The sequence below is a fragment of the Leucoraja erinacea genome, chromosome 9 (assembly GCF_028641065.1).
Source record: "Leucoraja erinacea ecotype New England chromosome 9, Leri_hhj_1, whole genome shotgun sequence".
Classification (NCBI taxonomy): domain Eukaryota; kingdom Metazoa; phylum Chordata; class Chondrichthyes; order Rajiformes; family Rajidae; genus Leucoraja; species Leucoraja erinaceus.
Window position 1 is genome coordinate 1,819,940 of NC_073385.1, and position 23,901 is coordinate 1,843,840.

Consider the following 23,901-nt stretch of genomic DNA (forward strand, 5'->3'; position numbering starts at 1 on the left):
TATCAGATTTTGAACCAAGGTTTAATGCGGTTTGAAGTTGAATAGTCTTGCACACCAGAGCTGAACATCATTGATCTATGCATTGATGCATAGTTGACTACAAGAAATTGCAGAGAAGTGTGAATGCAGCCTCCCCTCGACTTCATCTCTACCTCATGTTGCCTCAGGAAAACATCCAACAGAATCAAGGGCCACTCATATCCCAGTCATTCTCTCTTCTCCCCTTGCCCATTGAGCAGAACATACAAAGGCTGGAAAGCACATTCCACCTGAATCAAGAACTGTGTTTTCCCAGCTTTTATCAGACTCTTGAATGAGGCTTTCATACACCAATCTACCTCATTGCTGCTTTGAAACTTTTTACCCGCACTTTCCCGAAGCCGTTACACTAGATCCTGCACTCTGTTCATTTTCTCTCTCGCACCTCCTGATGTACTCGTGTATGGTATGATTTGCTTCGATAGCATGTATAACAGAGTATTTCACTGTTTATTGGTACATGTGACAATAATAAATCAATCATGAAATAATGGCAATATCTTTTGTCATTTTGATGAAGATTAAGAATTTTATGTCGACAGGAGATACTTAGACAATTTCCCACATTTCCAGTGTTGTCATTACAGTTCAGGTATTCAGTAATCTGCCCAGAATATTGCTGGCTCCCAAACTATCCACTGAACTTGGCTGTTTCTTTATATGATATGCAATGAATTGAATTGGCTGACGATTCCACCATCTTTTTAATGTATATATCATTGCATATTAAATCACAAATATTGTTAGAGCATTGGTGATCATTATTAAATGCTTTTTTGTAACATAATATATCGTTATTTAGTTTTGACTTTTCTCCTGTTTTTGGTAGCAATTCAATGTTATGCTGTTTTTTTTAATATATATAGTGGAGAAAGTGGTGGTTCTATGCAGATTTCTGGACATTCAATCAGTCTCAAAGAACCATGTGTTGAAGTACTCTCTGGCTCATGCCTTCTGCTGTTTCCTGGCTGCAGTCGAAGATGTTAATCCAGCAGTGGCAACAAGAGCCAGACTTCTGCTTGATTCCATCAAAAGGCCAGCTTTACAAGTCAGTTCAAATTAAAATATTGCAGTGTTTCATGCTTTCTTTTTATATTCTTTAATTTCTGGTTGTTACAATGGTCAAGCTAATAGTATTCACAGAGGAAAGAAAATGTATTTTGCTGCAATTGTTAAACGAACATTAGCTGCCTGTTGTAGTTCTGGAGTATGGAAATGAGCCCTTCAGCCTAACTTGTCCATGATTACCAAGATGCCCTATCTAAGCCAGTCCCATTTGCTTTCATTTAGCCCATATATTGGGAGCACTGCACTTGGTCTATTAACCCTCTAAAACTTTCCTCTCCATGTACCTGCCTAAATGTCTTTTAAAAATTGTCATTGTATTTGCCTTAACTACTTCCTGTGGCAACTTGTTCCGCATACCCTCTTTGTGTGAAAAATGTTGCCCCTCAGGCTCCTTTTAAAAATGTTCCCTCTCACTACAAAACTATGCCCTCAAGTTCTTTATTTCCCCCCATCAATGTGCCACATTATTTCATACATCTCTATAAGATCACCTCTCAGCCTTCTACGCTTCAATCAATCAATCAAGTCCTAGCCTGGCCAACCTCTTTCTATAACTCAGGCCCTTGAGTCCTGGCAATATCCTCATAAATGTTTTCTGCAGTCGTTCCATCTTAATGGCATGTTTCCTACAGCAGTGTGATCCAAACTGAACGAAACATTCCAAGTGCAGCCTCACCAATGTCTTATATAACTGTGACAGAACTTCTCAACTTCTATACTCAATTTCCTGACTGATGAGTACAACATGCCAGAAGCCATCTTCATCACCTTCTACCTGTGATGCACTTTCAGAGATCAAGATACTTGTACTCGTAGCTCCCTCTGCTCTACAAAAGTATCCAGGGCTGTTCCATTCACTGTGAATGGTCAACCCGGCTTTAACTTCCCAAAATGCACACCTCACAAATAACTGAATTTAAACTGAACTTGCTATTCCTTGGCACACTTGCCCAGCAGATGAAGATCCTGCTGTAATTTTTGATAACCACCCTCAATGTCTATGATACCTCCTATTTTAGTGTCATCTGAAAACTTTCTAATTATGCCTTGTTCTAATGTTCTAATCCAATCTTTGAAATGGATGACAAACAGCACCGATCACTGAGGTACACCACTAATTACAGACGTCCAAAAAATAACCTTACACCACTACCCCCTTCCAATTCTCTATCCAGTCTGCTAGTTCGTCTTGGATCCGATGCAATCTAACCTTCCAGAGTACCTCTCATTCAGATCCATTAAAAGGCTATTCAATGATCAATATCTCCAGGATGCTCACACACTGACACACCATCTTCTTGCCAGGTTAAATTTTCCATTAGGACCACCCATTTCTGGTAGGACTATCTATGTGTAGGAAGGAACTGCAGATGTTGGTTTAAACCGAAGATAGACACAAAAAGCTGGAGTAACTCAGCGGGACAGGCAGCATCTCTGGAGAGAAGGAATGGGTGACGTTTCGGGTCGGGTCTGAAGAAGGGTCTCGTCCCGAAATGCCACCCATTCCTTCTCTCCAGAGATGCTGCCTGTCTCGCTGAGTTACTCCAGCTTTTTGTGTCTATCTTAGGACCATCTATGTACTGGCTCAGAAAACTCTGATGGATGTACTTTAAAAAAATGTACTTCCTCTAAGCATTTCACATTTTTTTTTGTTTTTAAATTTAAAAATGTTTTTTTTTTTTTAATTTCTTTATGCACAACTACTACGGACTGATGCAAAACTGCATTTCATTGTACTCATACTTGTATTTGTGCGATGGCATTAAAGTTGAATTGAATTGAAATGAATTGAACATCATTCCAATGAATACTGAGGAAGTTGAAATTCCCCACCACTATTATATCTTTACATTTTTGTCTTGATAGTTTTTAGCATTAACCCTGGGGCCCACAAAAGCTCATAGTTTTAATGTAAACAAAGTCAAGGAAATCCCTGCTCTCCAGCTAAATAATAAATTAATACTCCTTGATGTTAAGCAAAGGCTGGAGGAAGATATGAGTTAAACAAACATATATTATACTGGTAATGGACTGTCAAAATCCACCAATCAAGGTGAATTGGTTGATATTTTCTGACTGACTCTTACAGGTTCTAACTGACAGACCAAGCTTGTAACTTATGGATTGAACAACCATAAGAAAGTCACCTATTGATCCCCACACCCTCCCTTCAAATTATCTATCCACAGTGAGTGGAAGAAATCACTGAACAATCCTTGTTAAGACCAAGGCACCCTCATTATGAAGACATTGTTTGGTGTACAAAATAATTATACTACTGTGTTAAGTTCTGACTAAAGAGATGTCTAGTGGTCTCAAGTTAGACAAAAATGCTGGAGAAACTCAGCGGGTGAGGCAGCATCTATGGAGCGAAGGAAATAGAACGTTTTGGGTCGAAACCCTTCTTTGGACCTCTAGTGGTCTGAAACTGTGCTTTCGGGAATACTTTCTGCCAATTTGATTGATAGAAATGTATGCAACTATTGCTGTTCCTTTTAGGGTTTGTGAACTCAAACTTCAGCAATTTCAGAAGGCCTGGAATTCAGTGCGTGTACAAATGTGGATATGTCTTTGTGATTAATCTTCAGTTTTTATTTACTGTCATGTAGGGCCTCTGTCTTTGTCTCGACTTTCAGTTCGACACTGTGGTGAAGGATAGGCCGACAATACTTAGTAAATTATTCCTGCTGCACTTCTTAAAGCAAGACATTCCCGCTTTAAGCTGGGAGTTCTTCGTCAACAGGTTTGACACTTTATCTCTGGAAGCTCAACTGCATTTGGATTGCAATAAGGAATTTCCCTTTCCTACAAGTAAGTAAAACATTACTGATTTGATTATGACGATGTTTTTCCTTCTGTTTTAGGTTTAACGCCATGAGATCTCTTCTTTTTGCATAACATTGTCGCCTTATGGCAACTGCTAGGTTTTGCTGGGCGTTTTTTTAATGTTGTTGCTTGCACAAAAATCAGAATATTCTAAGTAAGAGCAAAAGATAAGAGAAACTTTGCTGTCATCAGTCAAAAGATTGGATCACTCTACATCAAAGTAGGAAAGACATAGGAGTAGATATCAATTTCATTGTCTTGCCATTAAGAATTGACTTGAGTGCACAGCAGAATACATGTGCTGAAATTAAAAATGACATTTAAGTGTAGCTGGAGATTTATAGTTTTCTGGAGCTATCTTTTATGTGGTTGTTATCATAATTTTAGTTGTAAGGTGCTTTCTCATCTTACATTTCAAAAGACTCTGAACAAGTAGTCTGGAAGCAATAACAATAATCTTCCAGCAGTATTGCAGAGGCACCAATAAAATTGCTAATCTCCTATTGAATGTGATTGAATGAGATATTGCCAGGAAACTAGAGCTTGTGGCTGAATATTTCCATTGGTGTCCTAATTGTTCCATCCGAAGATCACCACCTATCTCAGAATTAAGGCCTCGATTCAGCACTGAAAAATTGCTTTGTGATCTCGAGCTTAAAATCTTCTAACCCGGAGGTGAGAGTGTTCTTAGGCCAACCAACATAGTGGCTAAACTGGCAATGCTATTGCCACATGCAGCGGAATGGAGCAGAGCAAAGCAGTCCAAGTCTGGGATTGCCAGTTGCACTTCATTTCAAGCCAGTTTTCAGAATTACCTTTTCTTGCCATGTGAAGTTAACCTTTGTGTGGGAAGGAACTGCAGATGCTGATTTAAATCGAAGGTAGACACAAAATGCTGGATTAACTCAGCGGGACAGGCAGCATGGTGTTAAAGAAGGAACTGCAGATGCTGGAAAATCAAAGGTACACAAAAATGTTGGAGAAACTCAGCGGGTGCAGCAGCATCTATGGAGAGAAGGAATAAGCGAGGTTTCGGGTCGAGACCCTTCTTCAGACTGATGTCAGGGGAGTGGGCGGGACAAAGACGGAAAGTAGTCGGAGACAGTAAGACTGGTGGGAGAACTGGGAAGGGGGAGGAAATGGAGAGAGGGGGAAAGCAAGGGCTATTTGAAGTTGGAGAAGTCAATGTTCATACCGTTGGGGTGTAAACTACCCAAGCGAGATATGAGGTGCTGTTCCTCCAATTTGCGCTGAGCCTCACTCTGACAATGGAGGAGAAAGGTCAGATTGGGAATGGGAGGGGGAGTTGAAGTTCTGAGCAACCGGGAGATCAGGTAGGTTAAGACTGACTGAGCGGAGGTGTTCAGCGAAACGATCACCCAGCCTGCGTTTGGTCTCACCGATGTAGAGAAATTGACATCTGGAACAGTGGATACAGTAGATGAGGTTGGAGGAGATACAGGTGAACCACTGCCTCACCTGGAAAGACTGTTGGGTCCTTGGATGGAGTCGAGGGGGGAGGTAAAGGGACAGGTGTTGCATCTCCCTGCAGTCGCAGGTGAAAGTACCCGGGGAGGGGGTGGTTTGGGTGGGAAGGGACGAGTTGACCAGGGAGTTACGGAGGGAACGGTCTCTGCGGAAAGCAGAAAGGGGTGGAGATGGGAAGATGTGGCCAGTAGTGGGATCCCGTTGGAGGTGGCGAAAGTGTTGGAGGATTATATACTGTTAATTCATATATATTATAGGAAGTGAAGCTTTTTTGTATTTCCTCATTCTTGTCACTCTGGTACAATTATATGAAAATAATGAATATGCATCGAGTTGCACCAAGAGTTTGACAGGATATAAACGTACCATTCGACTCAACTGGTCAATGCCTTTGCAGCAAGTTTCCGTGCATCCACCATCTATGCTTTTCCCCTCAACTATTCTTTTTATTGGCGACTTCCATAATAGTGAGTTTAACCTGCATTTCCTTTTGTATTTCTTGATGTTTTATGTTCATCGTCCTTACTTTTGATATTCTACGAGTTGAAATGATTTAGTCATAGTCATACAGATCTCAGACAACGATGAGAAGGCCTACCGGGAGGAGGTGGCTGATCTAGCACTCTGGTGCCAGGAGAACAGCCTCCTCTTGAACATCAAAAAAACGAAGGAGCTGATCATGGACTTTAGGAGGGCACATCATCCGAGGACGTACACTCCATTGAGTATAAATGGGGATCCTGTGGATAGGGTGAACTGTTTTAAATATCTGGGAGTCCACATCTCTGAGGATATGACATGGTCATCACACGCCTCAGCACTGGTGAGTAAGGCAAGGCAGCGCCTTTACCACCTCGGGCAATTGAGGAAATTCAGAGTGTCTCCGAGGATCCTCCAGTGCTTCTACGCAGCGGCGGTGGAAAGCATCTTGTCCGGGAACATTACCATCTGGTTCGGGAATTGCTCTGCCAAGGACAAGAAGGCTCTGCAGAGAGTAGTGCGTTCAGCCGAACGCACTATGGGAACTTCACTCACCCCCCTGCAGGAACTATATAACAGGAGGTGCAACTCCAGAGCAAACAAAATCATGAGAGACCTCTTCCACCCCTGCAACGGATTGTTCCAGCCGCTACGGTCAGGCAAACGCCTCCGTTGCCATGCAGTGAGAACGGAGAGGTTGAGAAGGAGTTTCTTCCCAGAGGCAATTCGGACTGTAAACGCCTTTCTCACCAGGGACTAACTGTACAGAACGTTTTTCCTTCTATTATTTATTATGTAAAATAATATGTGTGTTATGATTGTGTTTATAATTTGTTTGGTTGTTTTGTTGTTCCGCGAGCATTGCCACTTTCATTTCACTGCACATCTCGTATGTGTATGTGACAAATAAACTTGACTTGACTTGACTTGACTTGACAGCATGAAAACAGGCCCTGCAGCCCAATTTACCCATGCCGACCAACATGCCCCATCTACACTAGTCCCACCTGCCTGCATTCGACCCATGTCTCTCCAAACCTATCCTATCCATGTACCTGTCCAACGTACCTCTGTCCCCTGTCATGAATTTTTCACATATTTTATTAATCACATCATAGTATTTGTTTTTCTTTGGTAAAAGCTATTTTTTTTAAAAACATTTTCTGATGGTTATAATTTCTGAGCCCTGATACCATCGGTGTCATGCTTAAGTGTTAGTATAATCCTTTTTAGAAGTGGAGTACACCTGTACTTTAATCAGGGTTCTTTCAAGTTAAATGTAAAGGGCCGGTCCCACTTAGGCGTCATTTGCGTGTCCCGCAGGTGGCGTGCGAAGATTTTGTGAATCCCAAAATCCTGGGGCGCCGTACGTGACCGCACGTCACTGCCGACATCACCACGCACCAAGCGCGCGTAATGCAAACCATGCACGTATCACGTGCGCCTCATGACGCGTGCGTCGTGCGTCGTGATGCATAAATTATGTCACGTAAATGACACGCAAATGACGCCCGAGTGGGACAGGCCCTTAACTCTTCTGCTTTTTAGTTCAGTACGTCTGGAGCTGAATCCCTGTAGCGTGCTTACATATGATCTGAAACACATTTATCTGGCATGAAAATTTTGTAAAATACCTATTTTAAAATGTCTCCGTTTGACCAGATACCTTTCCATGCTTGAGTTTGTTTTCTCTCCAGCTATAACTGCTGTAAGGACAAATGTTGCTAACCTAAGTGATGCTGCCATGTGGAAAATCAAACGTGCTCGCTTTGCACGGAACCGGCAGAGAAGTGTTCGTTCCCTTAGGGACAGTGTTAAAGGACCAGGTGAATCAAAGAGAACGCTTTCTCTTCCAGAAACGCTAAGCACTAAACTGCGTAAGTTTCCTTTAACTGTAAATTACAGTCTCATTGGTGAATTTTATTGGATACATTTTAAAAACTGGTCTTTCTGTGGAATAATATTTAAAGTAACCACTACATTGCAAAGTATTCAAATGTTATCAGTGTATGCTTGCATTTCCACTTTACTACTTTTATCTAATGGTCCTAGCCATGTATGATATCTAAATTATACATATTTAAAAATAGACCAAAATTAGGAGAGAATTATTGTGGCACAGTTACGCAGCAGGTAGAACTGCTGCCTCATGTCCAGCGATCCTTGGCCAGTCCTGAGTTGTCCATACCTCTTAGAAAATGCAAGTTGGCGGATTAGTTGGCGCTGTAAAGTTGCCCCCACAGACAAATGGTAGAATTTAGGGAGAATCTTGATGGGAATGTTAGGAAAATAAAATGGGATTTGTGCAGGATTAGGGTGAATGCGTGCATGATGATTGGCATGGATTAGTGGGATGAAGGGCCGGTTACGATGATGTGTGGCTCTTTGAGAATGAGACTGCTTTGTAATCGTTAGATGTAATAAATGACGGACAGTGACATCAGTTGTAACTTAATTTCAGTTTTAAAATGAATTAAGTGTAATTTCCTCGTAGACTGGCGGAATAATTGTGCAGGATATAAGTGAGTGTAATATATATTTTTTCCAACCCTCCAAAGCAAATTATTAGATCATTATGTGTGACTTTCAATTCCCTTGATACTGCACAATAGGATTAATTCGAAACAATGTCAGTTTTCTTGACGATGGACTCAAAGTGCAGGGGTAGCCGCAGGTCTGATAGCATCTCTGGAGTAAAAGGATGGGTGACGTTTCGTGTCAGAACCCTTCCTCAGACTGAAGGGGGGGGGGGGGGAGGCTAGAAGTAGGTAAAGGCCACAACAAATCTGGCAACAGATGACTAAGGAATGCTGGAGCCCATAATGGTACATTGTTAGCTGGGGAAGAGGTGATAACAAACTAACAGACTAAGAGATGATAACAAACTAACAGGTGATAACTGACCAAGAACGATCCAAACTACAAGACGTCAACGGCGGACCAGGCGGACAAAGTTATCTTGAACTCAACGGCTGTGAAGGCGGATGAACGGCTGCAACAGATCTATCAGCTCCAATCATCTTGGTTCCCTTGCCATTGGAAAGAGTTGATTGATTTGTGAAGGACCGTGTGCTTCTTGGAGTGTAACATCAAGTACACGTTAAACAAACACACGCACAGGCGTCTTTGTTCTGTGAGCTGCAAAGCCAGGATTGGACTCACAAGTGACCTCGAGGAATAGCCACGATTATAACAAAGTGATACAGGAATGCAGACAGTGGACCTAGTGTGTTATGATTGTGTTTATAATTTGTTTGGTTGTTTTGTTGTTTGTCTTTTGCACAAAAGTCCGCGAGCATTGCCACTTTCATTTCACTGCACATCTTGTATGTGTATGTGACAAATAAACTTGACTTGACTTGACTTGTATGACGACTGGGAGTGGGGGAGGGAATGCATGGCTTACTTGAAATTAGAGAAATCAATGTTCATGCCACTGCCCAAGCGAAATGCTGTTCCTTCTCAAATTGACAATGGACCATTCACTTTAAAGAGCAATTCGGGCCAGGTTATTAATGTTGGACCTAGCCAATAGTGCTCGTATCACATGAATGAATAAGTATTCAGTCTGGCTTATGAATATTGTAGAAGCGTGTGATTAGAATTATTTTTGTGTGTTAAGTGATGAATGTGTGCGCAAAATAGGGCATGAGTGCAATTATGCATTTATTATTGGATAGAATTTGTTGACATTTTTACTGATCTTTACTATACATGTGAGATCACAAAACATCTTAGAAAATGTGACCAGGTTCCATAATCAATGCCAATCTCCACTTCACTTCAGACCTTGGAATTTCTGGACCCAACAAAATAGGACCTGCTTTCCTGTATCCACCTGTTCCACTAATATTTTCAAAGGACAACATTAATAAACCACCTTCTTTTGTTGGTTTGACATGAGGGCAGTGAACTTTCCCAAACTCTTATCATGGTTTCCTGCAGTTACTGTGGGCAGTACCATCACCCATCCTTTTTATTAAGAGTTATAGTTCCAATTATTTAGCAACAGGGATTCCAGTAATAACATCAATTATTGCAGTAAACAGCAGGATCAAAGCTCCCTGAATACAAACATTAAATGACAGCTCCCAATTTTCAAAAATATGGTAACTAGCACTGAGCTTCATGGCATGAACATATTTTCAGGCTAATGTCTTTTCAAAAGTCAAGTTTGAAATCTGGAAGGCTGGAATAGGGGAACAAAAGGAGAAATGCCAAATACATTGATTGCATTCCATAAGTCTCCATTTTTTACATTCCCATTCCACATTTTGTAAATATCCCAACTTGGTTCTCCATTTTTGCAGCTTTGCGACTGACCAGACATGAGCAGTCAGCTCCAACTCTTGGTGCAATGATGGAGCAAGTTATACAAGGTAAAAAAGATTACTAATTATTATGGCTGTGTTTAATGTTGGTTCAAATAAAATAATAATAATAATATAATAATAAGAACCTTATTTATAAAGCGCTTTTAGACAACATCAGTTACCACAAAGTGCTGTGCATGGGAAGTCAACAAAAAGTTATTACAAACTACTAAAACCATTAAGACGACAGGACTATAAAAACAGTAAAAATTAAAAGACATTAAAAGCACTAAAACAGGAACAAAGTCTCTGCCAGTGTCGAAAGCCAGTGAATAAAAGTGAGTTTTTAGGGAGGATTTAAAGATGGACAGTGAAGGGGCCTGTCTGATCTGCAGCGGCAAGGTGTTCCAGAGTGCCGGGGCAGCAACAGAAAAGGCTCTATCCATAAAATACGAGGTACTTTGAGCATATTTGTTTCATAGACAGAACAGGAACATGCCCATCGACCCGGAATGTCTGTTCCGAATATGATGACAAGTTAAACAAATTTCTCTACCAGAAGGTGATCCATATCCCTTCATTCCTGGATATTTACATGCCTTTCAAAAATTCTAAAAGCCTCTTATGTACCACTATCATATTTGCTTGCATCGCCACCCGTGACAGCATGTTCCACCAATCCGTCTAAAACAAAATGTTCTGCACATCTCCTTGGCACTATGCCCCTTTCATCTTAAAGCTATGCCTCCCAGACTATGATATTTCCACCCTGGGAAATAGATCCTGATTGAGTAGCCTATCTATGCCTCTCCTAATTTTATATACTTCTATCAGGTCTCCTCTCAGCCTCCAACCATTCCGAGAAAACCTGTCCTTGTACCTAATATTCTCTAATCAAGGCAGCATTCTGACAAACAATCCAGCCACCATTCTGGTACACACTTCATGTTTCAGGAATGCAACATTATCTGAAGAAGGGTCTCGATCCAAAACGTCACCCATTCCTTCTCTCCAGATGCTGCCTGTCCTGCTGAGTTACTCCAGCTTTTTGTTTCTACATCATGATCTTAGATTGTCAATTCCTGGAAGATTTACTCCAGGTTTGTTGCTACTTGTGCAAGACTGTCAATGCAATAAGTTTTGCATTATTAAAACTAGCAATTCAGTATGATGGTAGGAGGGGGCCGACTCTGTGTCCACGCCGCTGAGGACGTCCCGCAGCCCCGACGTCGGACTTTTAACACCCCGGTGTGCGGTCCTGAACATCGGGCCGCCCGTAGCAGCAACTGCGGAGGGCTTGGGGAGGCCCTGACCACGGGGAATAGTGGAGGAAGAGACTGACTTTGGTGCCTTCCCACACAGTGGGAAACTTTGGTTCTGCTGTGTGGGGATGTTTTATGTCAAACCCTATAGTGTGTTGTGTCCTGTTGATTTTTATTGTATTGCTGTATGGAAATTCATTTCACTGTGCCATCAGGCACACGTGACAATTAAATCTATCTTGAATCTTGAATCTTGATGCAAAATAAAACATTCACAATTTTAAAAGATCAATAATATTTCTGAATAAAAAAAAACAAACACCTTTTGGCGTTTGATAGTTTAAGCTGAATATAAATGTTTCCGTATTTTAGCTGTTTTGCTGATTCTCAAATTCTGTTCAATGCAACAATCATTTCAATTTTCTTTTAGTTTAACGAATCGGAAGTAGATGTTTTTCATAAAATATGCCATGATGATGACTAACAATTGTGTCTTGATTTATTTTATAATCCAGAGGACGATGCAATTATAAAGGATCCCTTGCCGGAGGATGCTGGGATTGATCATCAAACAGTTCATCAGCTAATCACAGTTCTGATGAAATTCATGGCAAAGGATAAAAGCAGTGCTGAGGCTGATATCAGCAGTGCCAAGGCATTCAACACAGTGAAGCGACATCTATATGTGCTACTTGGCTACGACCAGCAGGAGGGGTGTTTCATGATTGCCCCTCAGAAAATGCGGACTTCCACTTGTTTTAATGCTTTTATTGCTGGAATAGCGCAGGTAACACACATTATTATTGAGCACTTAACATTGCTTTATATCTTTATGAAACAAAACCGCGATTCTTTGAATATAATAAGGACATTAACTTAAATGTTTTTGTTATTGAGTTTCATAATGCAAAGAGTAGGAGTAAACGGGTCCTTTTCACAATGGCAGGCAGTGACTAGTGGGGTACCGCAAGGCTCTGTGCTGGGACCCCAGCTATTTACAATATATATTAATGATCTGGATGAGGGAATTGAAGGCAATATCTCCAAGTTTGCGGATGACACTAAGCTGGGGGGCAGTGTTAGCTGTGAGGAGGCTGCTAGGAGACTGCAAGGTGACTTGGATAGGCTGGGTGAGTGGGCAAATGTTTGGCAGATGCAGTATAATGTGGATAAATGTGAGGTTATCCATTTTGGTGGCAAAAACGGGAAAGCAGACTATTATCTAAATGGTGGCCGATTGGGAAAGGGGGAGATGCAGCGAGACCTGGGTGTCATGGTACACCAGTCATTGAAGGTAGGCATGCAGGTGCAGCAGGCAGTAAAGAAAGCAAATGGTATGTTAGCTTTCATTGCAAAAGGATTTGAGTATAGGAGCAGGGAGGTTCTACTGCACTTGTACAGGGTCTTGGTGAGACCACACCTGGAGTATTGCGTACATTTTTGGTCTCCAAATCTGAGGAAGGACATTATTGCCATAGAGGGAGTGCAGAGACGGTTCACCAGACTGATTCCTGGGATGTCAGGACTGTCTTATGAAGAAAGACTGGATAGACTTGGTTTATACTCTCTAGAATTTAGGAATTTTGAGAGGGGATCTTATAGAAACTTACAAAATTCTTAAGGGGTTGGACAGGCTAGATGCAGGAAGATTGTTCCCGATGTTAGGGAAGTCCAGGACAAGGGGTCACAGCTTAAGGATAAGGGGGAAATCCTTTAAAACCGAGATGAGAAGAACTTTTTTTCACACAGAGAGTGGTGAATCTCTGGAACTCTCTGCCACAGAGGGTAGTTGAGGCCAGTTCATTGGCTATATTTAAGAGGGAGTTAGATGTGGCCCTTGTGGCTAAAGGGGATCAGGGGGTATGGAGAGAAGGCAGGTACGGGATACTGAGTTGGATGATCAGCCATGATCATATTGAATGGCGGTGCAGGCTCGAAGGGCCGAATGACCTACTCCTGCACCTAATTTCTATGTTTCTATGTGTTGGTCTTTATTGCAAGCGGTTCTGATTTAACTGCAATGATATAGGCCCTTGGTGAGAGACTGTAGGTCTGTTTTCCTACACAAGGAAGGGTATGATAAAGATTGAGAGACAATGCTACTGAGGCTCACCAGGTTGATTTGGGGGATGGAGCTCCAATGAAGAAATATGAAAAAGATTGGGCTTTTAAAAGAGTGAGAAGTGATCTTATTGAAACATACAATCTTCTTCAGGGGCTTGACAGGTATAATGTTTCACCTGGCTGAGGTAAACCTTTGTAGTTATAGTGAGGAGGTGTCTGGTGAACTCGCTGTGGTGGATGTTAAATTTGTGTTTATTGTGTGTTTTTGTTATTTTATTACATGTATGACTGCAAGGCACAAAATTTCGTTGAGACCGGAAGGCCTGAATGACAATAAAGGATACTTACTTTTTACTTACTTTATGTAACTAAGCTGCCTGTAGAGGTTAAGTCATTAAATCGATTCGCAAAGAGAGATGGATAGATGTTTGGAAATTAAGGGGTGTGAGGGGATATCTCCTAATAGATTAGCCAAGGCCTTATTAAATGGTAGAACGGGCATGAGCGATCGAATGGCCCACTTCTCCTTTATTTAATTATGTTATGTAATTTGTCACAAATGTTTTGTCTTTTGAACTTGCTGAATGTCCACTCGGTTTAGGAGCGGGGGGGGGGGGGGGGGGGGGGGGGGGGGGGGGAGTGTGCCTTGACTATGAAGCACTAATTGTACATTTTATTGTACCAGCAACTTGTTTTATACCCCCTCCAATGTTTGGTTGCATCAATTTTAATGAAACAGAATACTGGGAAACAAGTACAGCAGTTATCAGTTTTATTGTGTTGTTTATTTTCAAGTTCAAGTTCAAGTGCGTTTATTGTCATGTGGCCCTGATAGGACAATGAAATTCTTCCTTTGCTTCAGCACACAGAACATAGTAGACATTTACTACATAACAGATCAGTGTGTCCAAATACCATTATTTTTCTCATATTTCTCATGTTTATTTTTGATACTGAAAGCTGTGATTCATACAGTTGAGTCTCAGGGCAATTCTAACCACTGCATATGACTCGATATACTCTCTCAAGAACCCTGCACATCTCCAAATTTCTTCTGCTCTAGGGGGATTGTGCAGCATCCAATTGATCTGTTAACAAGTCTTTGCAATATGGGAATAAATGGGAGTAAATGGTGCAGGCTCGAAGGGCCGAATGGTCTCCTCCTGCACCTATTTTCTATGTTTCTATCAGGGGAAAATCCATTTAGACATAGGGCAAATGTGCAAACTACAGATAGAAAGCACCTGAGGTCAGGACTGAAACCTGATCACTGGCACTTTGCTCCATCAGCATTAACTACAGCACCATTGTTCCACCCTGTTAGATCTCCAGATTAAAGATGAGCTTCAACCCATGTGTAAACATGTTTTAGAATATCTAAAATTATATGTGCACTATATCTATAATAGATACTTAAAATTGTTTAATCGCCTTATTTCAGAATGGTTCACTTGTACCACATTCTTGAGAAAGATTTATCCTCCTCTGTGCTTGATGTATAATTAATAACACACTTATAATGTGGCAATATATGGAAGCGTTCTTTTTGCTGGAAATTGTGTAAACAAATTGTGCGGATGCAGTATTGGTAACATCACAACATCTGGAAAATTATCTAAAATTGGATACTGAGTACCCTCAAAGTTAAAAACGTTATTTTACTTTAAAACCCCCCAGCAGGTTTGATAAACTGATTACTAGATGAAAACCATATCTCATTATCTTATTAAAGGGATTGCATGCACGGAGTATATTGGCTGCTTAGATTTTGAATCTTTGGCCTTGTGCGTGAGATGTTTGACATCTGGAGCTATATAATAGGAATGCTTCAGATGCTCTAACTGTATGTTCCCAAACAGATGGCAGGCTGTAGCAGTTCCATGTACCCAGGTTCCTGACCTTGGGTACTGTCTATATTCCTAGGTGCTCTGGTTTTCACCCACATCCCAAATATGTGGTGGTAAGTTAATTGACTGCAGTGAATTATCCCTCAGTATTGGGAATTGATGAGGCAAATAATGAGGTGTAGAGAAATAATGAGAAGGTTAATGGACTGATTTGATTGTTCTGTCTGAAGAAAGTTCTCGACCCGAAATGTCACCCATTCCTTCCATCCAGAGATGCTGCCTGTCCCGCTGAGTTACTCAAGCACTTTGTATCTATCTGGGGTCAATCCAGTTACCTTCAAGCATTGGGAAGCTGCACACAGCAAAGCTTCCACTCTGATTTTATTTAAGTGTAAAATCTAGGTTAGCTTTTATCTTTGTACTGTTGCTTTTGTTGAATATTGTTTAGTTTTAAGATAAACTATGATTTAATTGTGTAAGAAGGAACTGCAGATTCTGGTTTACACCAAAGATAGACACGAAATGCTGGAGTAACTCAGCGGGACAGGCAGCATCTCTGTATAGAAGGAATGGGTGACATTTCAGGTCGACACCAGAGTCTGAAGAAGGTTCTCGACCCGAAACATCACCCATTCCTTCCATCCAAGTACGCTGCCTGTCCCGCTGAGTTACTCCAGCACTTTGTGTCTATCTTCAGTGTAAACCAGAATCTGCAGTTCCTTCCAATATTTTATATACATTAAATTTCATGGTAAAGTACCTCCTTCTGTTGGTATGAATACTGCAGTGTATTGAAATGATCACCCTCTCTTTCACGATGAAAGGAATGTCCTTGAGCAGAATTCTCCACCAGATGGCACTCTTTGACAGTGAGAAACAAACTCCAATTTGTTTCCCTGAAGAAAGTTAAAATAACGCCAGTAAATTGTTTTACTGTTTATTACTTAAATATTCAGTTATAATAATTTTAATATGTTGTTATTATAAACAGTATTCAATTAATCTTTGACTCAAATTGGACAGCAAATTCCTACCGTACATCGAACAGTGCAATGGAGGAACAGTCCATTCAGCCCACCATGTCTGTGCCCATAATAATGCCATTCTAAATAATCCCATTTGCCTGCACATGGTCTTTCTCCATCTACTCTCGGCCTGTTCATGTGCCTGTCTAAATTCTCCTTAAACATTGCTATGTATCTGCTTCTACCATGTCTTTAATAACTGGCACTGGCCACTCAAATCAGCTGCCCCGGACATTTTTATGATTGGTTTATTGTATTATAACATTGTGTTTTACCTGCTTTTAACTATTTATACTGTTCCATCAGGGACTGGATTGTTTTTAGTGTTATTATGTGTGAAATGTTTTAAATTTCATGTGCGATGCTCCGCTATTCACTGGGAAACGGCTTTTCATTTTGCACTGTACAACTGTTGCTTGCAAGATGACAATAAAGGTTGATTGATGTCCCCCGGCAGTGCATTATAGGCACATCCCACTCTCTTTGTTTTAAATAAAAACTTGCCTTGCCCATCTCCTGTACACTCCCCCCTTCTCACCTTAAATGTATGCCCTCTAATATTTAACATCTTAATCCTGGGAAAAAGATTCTATCTACCCTTTCAATGCCTCTCATAACTTTATCTACTTTATCAGGTTGCCCCTCAGCCTTCGATTCAATCCCTTTGTCCACCCTCCCCTAATTCTCTTCAATTCGGCCAACATTCCAGTGAACCTCTTCTGCCCCCCTTTCCAAAGCCTCAACACCCTTTCTATGTGGTGGCAACCAGAACTGCATATCATTTTTCAAATGTTACCTAGTTAATGTTCTGTATAGTTGCAATATGGCTTCCCAACTTTTAGACAACGTCCCAAATGATGTAGCCAAGCATGCCATGTGCCTTCTTTACCAGCCTATCCTTGTGTTGACACTTGTAGGACTTTGGACCTAGTCCTAAGATTCCTCTGTACATCAATGTTCCAAAGGGTCCTGCATTTACTCCATGCTTTCCTTTTTTAATTGACCTCCCAAATGGTACCCCTCACACTTGTCCAAATTAAACTCCATCTGCTATTTATCCACCCAAATTTCAAGCGGATCTACATTGCTGTATCCATTGACAATCTTCTTCACTGACCACAACACCAATGTTTGTGTTCTCTACAAATTTGCTAATCAGACTACCTTCATTTTCATCCAAATCTCTCTTTCTCTCTCTCTCACACACACACACACACACGCACACACACACACACACACACACACACACGCACACGCACACGCACACAACAAACAACAGCGATCACAACAATGATCCTTATGGAACACTGCTGGTTACAGACCTCCAGTTGGAAAAACACACCACTACCACTACCAGCATGCCATGAAGGATCTTGTAAATACTTTACTAAATCCACTGCTCTATTCTTATCAATCATCTCCAAGATATATACCAGCAAGGTGCAATTCTTTACGTTTCAATTATACTAGTGTTTACAATCTTATGTATAACAATTGTTAAATTTCCTTTCAAAGGCTGCGAAATTCCCATTGGTTCAAAGTCAAGACAAGAGTCAAGTCAAGAGAATTTATTGTCATGTGTCCCAGATAGGACAATGAAATTCTAGCTTGCTGCAGCACGACAGAATATGTTGGCATAAATACAGATCAGATCAGTGTGTCCATATACCATAGAATATATATATATATATATATATATACATAAATAAACAGATAAGTGCAATTGGCTGTTATAGTTCAGAGTTTGTTTGAAGTTGTGTTTAATAGTCTGATGGCTGAGGGGAAGCAGCTGTTCCTGAACCTGGATGTTGCAGATTTCAGGCTCCTGTACCTTCTACCTGATGGCAGCGGAGAGATGAGGGTGTGACCAGGATGAAGTCAAGTCACTTTTATTTCTATAGCACATTTAAAAAACAACTCTCGTTGACCAAAGTGCTTTACATTGGTGGAGGTACTAACGTTATACAACATTGGTTCATAGATTAAGCACATACATAAATACATACATATAGCCCTTGATGATGGGTCCTTGATGATGCTTTACATCTTTCAGAAATATTTAACCAACCAAACTAGACATAGAGACACAGAATGGACGGAATTCATTTATTTGTCCATTTCTGCCCAATATTTCATTTTACTAATTTCATTAGAAAAGAATGTGACGGATGACACAAGTTTGTACTCCCGTTCAGATAAAGTAATTAAAAAAAATTGAATGTGCTCTTCACTCTGTAGCAACTGATTGTTGAGATAACTGAAGTTAGGAGTTTAAATTAAACACAATCTCTTCAGACTCCAGGCATTCCGTCGGTTTGTACTGTATTTAGTCAGCAATCAGACTCGGAATATCTGATAATATACGGTACAAAACCTACTGCATTGGCTTCATTGGCTTTCCTAGCTTGTTTTCAGTTGTGTTCAACATAATTACTAGCTCTCTGCAAATGGTGCACCTGCCCTCTTGGTCTAGTTTGGGAATGATCTCTGTTGAACAATGGATTACTGAAGTCCTGAGCTATATTGATGCATTCACCATCCATCCCTTTAGTGTTATGCTGGTGATGGATGATGAATGAACACCACTCTCTTAATTTGCTAATTTGTTGTTTGACTCTGATGAGCCACATGTAATGATATACAATCTATAGCCTACTTCATTGGTTTCCTAACTTGTTTTTAGTTGTGTTAAACATAATTGCTACATTTCTGGTTCTGTTCTATTTCTTGCAGGTCATGGATTATAACATTAGCCTGGGAAACCAACTCCTCCCGCTGGTGGTGCAAGTACTTAAGTATTGCACCTGTCCACAGTTGCGCCATTACTTTCAACAGCCTCCTCGATGCTCGCTTTGGACTCTGAAACCTCACATGCGACAAATGTGGCTGAAATCGTTGCTTGTGATTCTGTACAAGGTACAATTACTTGTTTTTAAATAGAAGTGCAGATTTGGCCTGAGTGATATGCCACTGCAAACTAATGCCTGGAGATTGCTTTATAGAATTTGTCATGAGGAAATCAAAGTTGTCTGTATGTAAACTTAATGTGATGCACAAATATAACTGAATCAGCTTTACCGCACTTATTCAAATTAGTGTGGCGTTAGCTAATACTCGGGCCACTTATGGTCGAACCCTCGTCAGTAGGTACGAGGGCTGGCACGTGACGTCATGGGCTAGAGGGAGTGGCCTGCCACTTAAGGTTATCTCACCTCAAGACCTTGGCAGTCACCAGGTAGCTGAGCCCGAAAGAACAACCTCGCTCAGCTACAGTAGCAATGTTAATATAGTTAGCGGACCAACCTAACGTGTAGAACCTGAATAAACTGATGGCTGGCTTTATTCACCACGTTTAGTGCTGCTACATTAGCATGGTTTTATTTTAACTGATTACAGAGAAGTTTCAGTGACTTTAGCTGCCGGTTTGATATTATGCCAATAAAATGTAACATATTGGACATTTTACTGAAGAAACACTCCAGAGGTGCATCTATAGATTGATACATTAAACCAATACTCTGCCTTCTGATACCTTCTGGAATTATCCGAAGAAGTGCAAATGAGTCTCTCAATCTCTGGCGCCTTAGCCAATATTTAATGCTTCAACTAATCTCATAAAATATAACTTGTAGAAACAAACATTTGTTCTGACTGCCGTTCTTTGGAGGAAAGCATTTGCACCACACCATACCACCTCTTAAACTTGTGAACATGTAATAAAAACAATTAAGAGTAAAATAGATTAATAATGGATGGGATTTTGCATGATGACAGGTAAACTATTACCACTCACCTTTATTATGCCATGGAACTAACAAAGTGCATGTGCAACTAAATGTGGAAATCCAGATACCTCTATTGCCTTCTGATTCTTAACAAAATGCAGGTGTTAGTAGTCTTCTAAAGACTAAACTTATAGAATAAACTTTAAATGATTAAAGTGATATTTCTAATCTCCAAATGAAATCTATTGACCATGTGAAATTATTTTTTTAATGCCATAATTATTGTCCAACAATCTCTCTAGTCCTAGATAAGGCCATTTGTCTAATTCTCTCAAGCAATTACTTCCAAACTGAATTGATTTATTAAACAAATGTTTGTTATGCTGTTTCAGCTTCTAACTCATTTACGTTCTGTGTTGTAGATTAATGCTAATTAATAGCTATGCTGTTTACATGCGGATTTGTTAACTAGGAAAGCTCTTCATTATGATTAGGTGTTCTGCATATTTAGTGACATCTTCGATGCAGGATTCCTGAGATCCCTGGAGTTGATTTAAAAACAGGAAATGCTCAGCAGGCCAGGCAGCAACTGGAGAGGGAAACGGGATTAACATCAGCAGACAGTAGAAATGCAGACTCCAGGTGCAGCGGTAGAGTTGCTGCCTTACTCTGCTAACAGCGCCAGAGACTCGGGTTCGATCCCGATTACGGGCACTGTCTATATGGAGTTTGTACGTTCTCCTCATGACTGCGTGGGTTTTCTCTGAGATCTTCGGTTTCCTTGCACTCTCCAAAGACATACAGGTTTGTAGGTTAATTGGCTTGGTATCAATGTAAAGTTATCCCTAGTGTGTGTAGGATAGTATTAATATGCGAGGATCGCTGGTTTGTGTGGACTAGTGGGTCAACGGGCCTGTTTCCATTCTGTATCTCTAAACTAAACTAAACTAAATGATGGTACACAAAAATTCTGGAGAAACTCAGCGGGTGCAGCAGCATCTATGGAGCAAAGGAAATAGGCAATGTTTCGGGTCAAAACCCTTCTTCAGACTGAGTCTGAAGAAGGGTTTCGGGCAGAAACGTTTCCTATTTCCTTCGCTCCATAGATGCTGCTGCACCCGCTGAGTTTCTCCAACATTTTTGTGTACCTTCGATTTTCCAGCATCTGCAGTTCCTTCTTGAACACTAAACTACATGATGCCTGTCAGGAACAATGTTTGTAAGGGGGAAAGTCTACACCTTGGAGTTGCTTTGTGCATTTTGTTTCAAACTCAGTAGTGAGGCAAGTTTTCACTACTTATGCTAATATCATTGTTTGTCTTCCAGTATCCCTACAGAGACTCTGATGTCAGCAAGATTCTATTGCATCTGATCTATATCACAATCAATACACTTAATGCACAGTATCATAGCTGTAAACCCCATCCCTCTGCTGGACCCCTTTACAGTGATAATAGTAACATTAGCAAGTACAGTGAGAAGGAGAAAGGTAAGATATACAAATATGGCATATATGGGTTTCCTTTTTGGCTAACTTTTAGAGAGTAAATATGATATTTGTTTTGGATGGAAATAGAAGATTTATTAGTATTGATTAATTTTAAAGTTTAAATTCTAAAGGCATTACAGTTTTTGTATGAAAACTTGATGGTGACAGAAGGAGGGAACACTACACATTTCAACGTAATATTTTCATCTTGTTCAAAGACTTGGTAAAAATGGTTTTATTTTCATGTTGTTGAGATTGCTGGATGTTGAAAATGTAATGTCTGCCACATTAAAGATGATGTTAGCATCATAGTTACTGCAGGATGCAATAGTAATAATTCAATTCAATTCAACTTTAATATCATCGCACAAATACAAGTATGAGTACAACGAAATGCAGTTTTGCGTCAGTCCGTAGTAGTTGTACATAAAGAAATTTAAAAAAATAAAAGAATAGAAAGAGAGAAGATACAGAATAATCAAGAATACAGAATAATTAAACAATGGGGACGGAGGGACCGGAGAAATCTATCGGCGGGACTCCGAGTTCAGCAATGTGATTGTATTATTGTAGAAGCTGTTCCTCATCCTACTAGTACGTGACCTGAGGCTCCTGTACCGCCTCCCTGATGGGAGGAGGGCAAACAGTCCATGGTTGGGGTGTGAGGGGTCTTTGATGATCTTCCCAGCCCGTCTCAGACACCGTTTTCGGTGGAGGGCATCCATGGCAGGGAGCGGGGCACCGATGATGTGCTGCGCGGTTTTCACCACCCGTTGTAGTGCCTTCCTGTCCGCAGCAGTGCAGCTGCTGTACCATACCGTGAAGCAGGTAGTCAGGATACTCTCTCTGGTACAGCGGTAAAAGTTGGTCAGGATCCGGGGGGACAGGTGGGCTTTCTTGAGCCTCTTCAGGAAGTAAAGGCGCTGCTGTGCCTTTTTGATCAGCTTGGAGGTGTTGAGGGACCAGGACAAATCCTCCGAGATATGTACTCCGAGGAATTTATAGCTGGAGACGCGCTCCACCTCAGTCCCGTTTATATGGATGGGGGTATGTATGACTGCCTCCTCTGGTCTGCCTAATAGATTTGCTAACTAATCATTACCGATCAAACGCTGTTAATTAATAATTCACTGTCCCAGAAATGGCACGAAAAAGCCCTGGTAGTTGAATATTTTGCGAACCTTGGGTCTAAATTTAATTTTTGCCCCCTCTATATAAAACAGCATTTACATGTCATGACAGATTCCTGTGTCCCAAATGTTACTTCCTGAAATAATTTTTTTGTAATTTGTATTTACCTTCATTTTTTCTTTCTTTCTTTGTGTAAAAGAAAATAACTATCTCTGGTAGTTATAAGAAATTTATCATGTTGAAAATCACGGTATAGCTATTATATGGACATGATATTGTACTTAATGTATTTACAAATGTCCAATACTGTTATACATGGTATTATATGTAAAGTTACGTGCCAAATGCCTTTGACAGTTCAATACCCAGTTCAGCAGTTTAAGCAATTCCAATAATTAATTAACATGCTCCGTGATTACCGAGATATGTCTGCCTTGGTTTTTTTCATGTTTTACTTCTTTCTCCTTGGCCAGAAGAAGATAGTGTGTTTGATGAATCAGATGTACATGATACCCCAACTGGAGCTTGCAACAAGGAATCTCAAACCTTCTTTGCAAGACTAAAAAGAATTGGCGGAGGCAAATCAGTGAAGTATCAACCAGTTGAGATGAATGCACAGAAGAGTAAGTTTTTCTACTTCATTGCACAAGAAACATAAAACCTTGACATGGCTATTGGAATAATTCAGGAGTAGTCTCATCAGATAGCCTCGCACGATCACCTGCCAGGCAATTGCTATATATATATTGCAATAAAATTATTGTAATATCATTGTGCCCCACATTTATAATTTCCTGATTTATGCTGCACCCAATATTTCAGCTTCTTTTGGGCGGCCTATAAAAAAACTCCCACCAATGTTTTCTGCCCTTGCTACTTCTTAGCTTGACTCGAACTGATTTCAGTTTCAAATCACGGTGTTACATGCCATGTTCAATTGTCACCATTGAACTGATTTGCCCATCTATTAACAGATCTATTGCTGCATTATTTGTTTTTTCAACTTGCTCAGGTCTTTAGTCTTTTTTATGTGGGGGGGAGGGGGAAACGTTTTTTCTTAGTCAATTCCTGGTTGAGGATGCTTCTATCCTCCGAGCCGCATCTTCACCCCCTCCTCGCGGCGTACCATCTGGATTGGCGCGGC

The 23,901-nt window shown here is 40.6% G+C and overlaps 1 protein-coding gene across 1 annotated transcript in view; it reads left to right on the forward strand.

The window, feature by feature from the left end:
* LOC129699966 (protein unc-79 homolog) overlaps nt 1-23,901 on the forward strand; it is a 162,591-nt gene that overhangs the window by 72,625 nt on the left and 66,065 nt on the right. The window contains 8 exon segments of the mRNA XM_055640079.1: nt 906-1,087; nt 3,717-3,918; nt 7,599-7,778; nt 10,212-10,280; nt 11,992-12,263; nt 19,146-19,328; nt 21,464-21,626; nt 23,231-23,380. Coding sequence (XP_055496054.1) covers nt 906-1,087; nt 3,717-3,918; nt 7,599-7,778; nt 10,212-10,280; nt 11,992-12,263; nt 19,146-19,328; nt 21,464-21,626; nt 23,231-23,380 — 1,401 coding nt within the window.